The sequence below is a fragment of the Melanostigma gelatinosum genome (genome assembly GCF_949748355.1).
Source record: "Melanostigma gelatinosum genome assembly, chromosome: 18".
Lineage (NCBI taxonomy): Eukaryota > Metazoa > Chordata > Actinopteri > Perciformes > Zoarcidae > Melanostigma > Melanostigma gelatinosum.
This window is the reverse complement of record NC_136651.1, coordinates 1410433-1415432: the sequence shown is the minus strand read 5'-3', so window position 1 is coordinate 1415432 and position 5000 is coordinate 1410433. Positions and strand designations below refer to the sequence as shown.

The 5000-nt window shown below is 53.0% G+C and overlaps 1 protein-coding gene across 1 annotated transcript in view; it reads left to right on the top strand.

Moving 5' to 3' along the window:
* camk2b2 (calcium/calmodulin-dependent protein kinase (CaM kinase) II beta 2) overlaps positions 1-5000 on the top strand; it is a 43104-nt gene that overhangs the window by 17470 nt on the left and 20634 nt on the right. The window contains exons 12-13 of the mRNA XM_079289714.1: positions 319-361; positions 2108-2179. Of these exons, the coding sequence (XP_079145840.1) occupies positions 319-361; positions 2108-2179 (115 nt within the window). The remainder of the gene's footprint in view (positions 1-318; positions 362-2107; positions 2180-5000) is intronic.

The following is a 5000-nucleotide window of genomic DNA, read 5'->3' as shown; positions in this document are numbered from 1 at the left end:
ACGTGTTTTAGACACCGAAAGTATCGATATCAGGATATTTTGACGTTGATACTTTTGTACTTCTACTTAATTAATGCAGGATTATGACAGAGTATTTCTTAACTGTGGTGTTTGTACTTTTACTGAAGTACTTCTGTCACCACTTCATTCATCACAGTGATGTGTCTCTCTCTCTCCGCACGTCTTTATCTCCTTCATGTAAATCTGACGCCGTTGAATTCAGAAAGTGATTCAGAAACGTTTCAGATCAACGGTCGTGACTTTAAACATGAATATCTAAAAAGAGGCTCGCCCTCATGTCCCCCCCCCCCCCCTCAGGGCGCCATTCTGACCACCATGCTCGTCTCCAGGAACTTCTCTGGTGAGTCAGACTCGGGAGGACGGGATGACGAGCCATCTATCTACTTCTGTCTCTTCTCACACACACACACACACACACACACACACACACACACACACACACACACACAGGAGGTCGATGGGCGACGTCATCTTCTTGTAACCAGTGTAGCATTTCAGTCACAGCACAACAGCAGATCTTTCTCTCTTCCACAGGAGTTAGAATGAATTTAGCAGAACGTTACGAAATGAATGAATCTATGTGGTGACACCGATGTGCTTTCTGTGACATGGATGAAGCGTTCGCTTATTCAATTTGACTCATTTTGCAGCTGGCTAGTTAGCTAATTAGCTAGCTTGCTGATTCCACCATGCTTTAATGCTAATGCTACAGTTACAGACCATCACAAAGCACCACAGCAACTGCTGGGCTTGGTCAGCGTTACCGTCTCTAACTTACCGTTACCGTCTCTAACTTACCGTTACCGTCTCTAACTTACCGTTACCGTCTCTAACTTACCGTTACCGTCTCTAACTTACCGTTACCGTCTCTAACTTACCGTTACCGTCTCTAACTTACCGTTACCGTCTCTAACTTACCGTTACCGTCTCTAACTTACCGTTACCGTCTCTAACTTACCGTTACCGTCTCTAACTTACCGTTACCGTCTCTAACTTACCGTTACCGTCTCTAACTTACCGTTACCGTCTCTAACTTACCGTTACCCTTTCAATTCACCCATGCTAATTGCTAGCGCTAATGCTTTTTAGCTTTGCACTGATTGCTACCATGCTGACTATCGTTATGATTATGATTATGTAACAGTGCATTTGAGTTGACATGCAAGACTGGGATGTGTGTATGGTAGCCATTAGCATTAGTGTTAGCCTGTGAACCGCTGAGGCTAATTGCTAACTGGAAGGGCAACGCTACTTTTCACGAATACTTCTCTCGATACAGACTGCAAAGTCGGGACAAAAGTTTGTTTCCCAGCGGACAGTCATCAAGTTTTCCACTCAGCTGCTCGCTGGAGACCACTTGGCCTTAAAGACGCCCAAATATTTACTTTTGAACATAAACACACATCATAAGAAAACACCAATTCATTTGTTTGCTGAAACATTCTGATCAACAAATGTTCCGAACTTAACATTTCACAGTTTAAATATAAACATGTCATTGGTGGAAGTAACTGCATTTATTCAAGTACTATACTCATGTACTATTTTGAGGTACTTTCACTTTACTTGAGTATTTTAATTTGATGCTACTTTCTACTCCACTACATCTCAAAGGGGAGAAGTTGTACTTTTTACTGCACTTTATTTATATGACAGCTCAAGTTACTTTCATACAAAATATAAATCAACTCATACATTCTGATGCATTGTTGTTATACGTTTAGTTTTGTGAAAAAGTAAAACTAGCTTGTGTTTTAAGAGGGATGTGAAATGTAAGACAGAACAGCTATAGAGGCAAATACAAGTGTCATCTGCATAAAATGTGAATGACAACAATATGAGGTGGCAGCAACGACAAATACTCTAGAGCGCCAAATGTGGATTCATCCGCCGCTGAAAATAGTCCCCAACAAATGCACGATTGTTTGATGACTGTCAACTAAACACGTCTTCGGTAGGAACCATGTGACTTACAGACAATTAGATAAATGTATGATATCGCTGCGTTATCCTTTAGAACCAGCACCAGCTACACATATCCACCACTCCTCTTCCTCACGTCTCAGCCTTCCTCTCTGTGTTTCAGTGGGTCGACAGGCTACAGCGCCGGCCTCCGTCAGCTCTGCGGCTGGAACCGCCTCCGGCATTGTGGAGCAAGGTGAACTCATCTGAGCCGTCACAGAAGAGTATCAGGCTGTCAGGGGAAGACTGAGAGGAGATTTACTTCACATGTATTCAAGAACAAAGTTAAAATGTTGAGGATGAAGTAACAATTTCAGAATTAGCGCTGAAACTAATTGTTTGATTTATTAACAGTTCTCATGTCCTGCGTCCCCCTCAGACTCTCCCCCTCAGACTCTCCCCCTCAGACTCTCCCCCTCAGACTCTCCCCCTCAGACTCTCCCCCTCAGACTCTCCCCTCAGACTCTCCCCCTCAGACTCTCCCCTCCGACTCTCCCCCTCAGACTCTCCCCCTCAGACTCTCCCCTCAGACTCTCCCCCTCAGACTCTCCCCTCCGACTCTCCCCCTCAGACTCTCTCCCTCAGACTCTCCCCCTCAGACTCTCTCCCTCAGACTCTCCCCCTCAGACTCTCCCCTCCGACTCTCCCCCTCAGACTCTCCCCCTCAGACTCTCCCCTCCGACTCTCCCCCTCAGACTCTCTCCCTCAGACTCTCCCCCTCAGACTCTCCCCCTCAGACTCTCCCCCTCAGACTCTCTCCCTCAGACTCTCCCCTCAGACTCTCCCCCTCAGACTCTCCCCTCAGACTCTCCCCCTCAGACTCTCCCCCTCAGACTCTCCCCTCAGACTCTCCCCCTCAGACTCTCCCCCTCAGACTCTCCCCTCAGACTCTCCCCTCAGACTCTCTCCCTCAGACTCTCACCCTCAGACTCTCCCCCTCAGACTCTCCCCCTCAGACTCTCCCCCTCAGACTCTCCCCCTCAGACTCTCCCCCTCAGACTCTCCCCTCAGACTCTCACCCTCAGACTCTCCCCTCAGACTCTCCCCTCAGACTCTCCCCCTCAGACTCTCCCCTCAGACTCTCACCCTCAGACTCTTCCCTCAGACTCTCCCCCTCAGACTCTCCCCCTCAGACTCTCCCCCTCAGACTCTCCCCTCAGACTCTCCCCCTCAGACTCTCCCCTCAGACTCTCACCCTCAGACTCTCCCCCTCAGACTCTCCCCCTCAGACTCTCCCCCTCAGACTCTCCCCTCAGACTCTCCCCCTCAGACTCTCCCCCTCAGACTCTCCCCCTCAGACTCTCCCCCTCAGACTCTCCCCCTCAGACTCTCCCCTCAGACTCTCCCCCTCAGACTCTCCCCCTCAGACTCTCCCCCTCAGACTCTCCCCCTCAGACTCTCCCCCTCAGACTCTCCCCTCAGACTCTCCCCCTCAGACTCTCCCCTCCGACTCTCCCCCTCAGACTCTCCCCCTCAGACTCTCCCCTCAGACTCTCCCCCTCAGACTCTCCCCTCCGACTCTCCCCCTCAGACTCTCTCCCTCAGACTCTCCCCCTCAGACTCTCTCCCTCAGACTCTCCCCCTCAGACTCTCCCCTCCGACTCTCCCCCTCAGACTCTCCCCCTCAGACTCTCCCCTCCGACTCTCCCCCTCAGACTCTCTCCCTCAGACTCTCCCCCTCAGACTCTCCCCCTCAGACTCTCCCCCTCAGACTCTCCCCCTCAGACTCTCTCCCTCAGACTCTCCCCTCAGACTCTCCCCCTCAGACTCTCCCCTCAGACTCTCCCCCTCAGACTCTCCCCCTCAGACTCTCCCCTCAGACTCTCCCCTCAGACTCTCCCCCTCAGACTCTCCCCCTCAGACTCTCCCCCTCAGACTCTCCCCCTCAGACTCTCCCCCTCAGACTCTCCCCCTCAGACTCTCCCCCTCAGACTCTCCCCCTCAGACTCTCCCCTCAGACTCTCCCCTCAGACTCTCCCCCTCAGACTCTCCCCTCAGACTCTCCCCTCAGACTCTCCCCCTCAGACTCTCCCCTCAGACTCTCCCCCTCAGACTCTCCCCTCAGACTCTCCCCCTCAGACTCTCCCCTCAGACTCTCCCCTCAGACTCTCCCCTCAGACTCTCCCCCTCAGACTCTCCCCCTCAGACTCTCCCCTCAGACTCTCCCCCTCAGACTCTCCCCCTCAGACTCTCCCCCTCAGACTCTCCCCCTCAGACTCTCCCCTCAGACTCTCCCCTCAGACTCTCCCCCTCAGACTCTCCCCTCAGACTCTCCCCTCAGACTCTCCCCCTCAGACTCTCCCCTCAGACTCTCCCCCTCAGACTCTCCCCTCAGACTCTCCCCCTCAGACTCTCCCCTCAGACTCTCCCCTCAGACTCTCCCCTCAGACTCTCCCCCTCAGACTCTCCCCCTCAGACTCTCCCCCTCAGACTCTCCCCCTCAGACTCTCCCCCTCAGACTCTCCCCCTCAGACTCTCCCCCTCAGACTCTCCCCTCAGACTCTCCCCTCAGACTCTCCCCCTCAGACTCTCCCCTCAGACTCTCCCCTCAGACTCTCCCCCTCAGACTCTCCCCTCAGACTCTCCCCCTCAGACTCTCCCCTCAGACTCTCCCCCTCAGACTCTCCCCTCAGACTCTCCCCTCAGACTCTCCCCTCAGACTCTCCCCCTCAGACTCTCCCCCTCAGACTCTCCCCTCAGACTCTCACCCTCAGACTCTCCCCCTCAGACTCTCCCCCTCAGACTCTCCCCCTCAGACTCTCCCCTCAGACTCTCCCCCCCAGACTCTCCCCTCAGACTCTCCCCCTCAGACTCTCCCCTCAGACTCTCCCCTCAGACTCTCCCCCTCAGACTCTCCCCTCAGACTCTCCCCCTCAGACTCTCCCCTCAGACTCTCCCCTCAGACTCTCCCCTCAGACTCTCCCCCTCAGACTCTTCCCTCCGTACCTTTTAACATCCTCTCAGCTGTTTTCTTTCTTACATCTCTGACCTCTCCTCTCCTAAGACCTCACATCCTT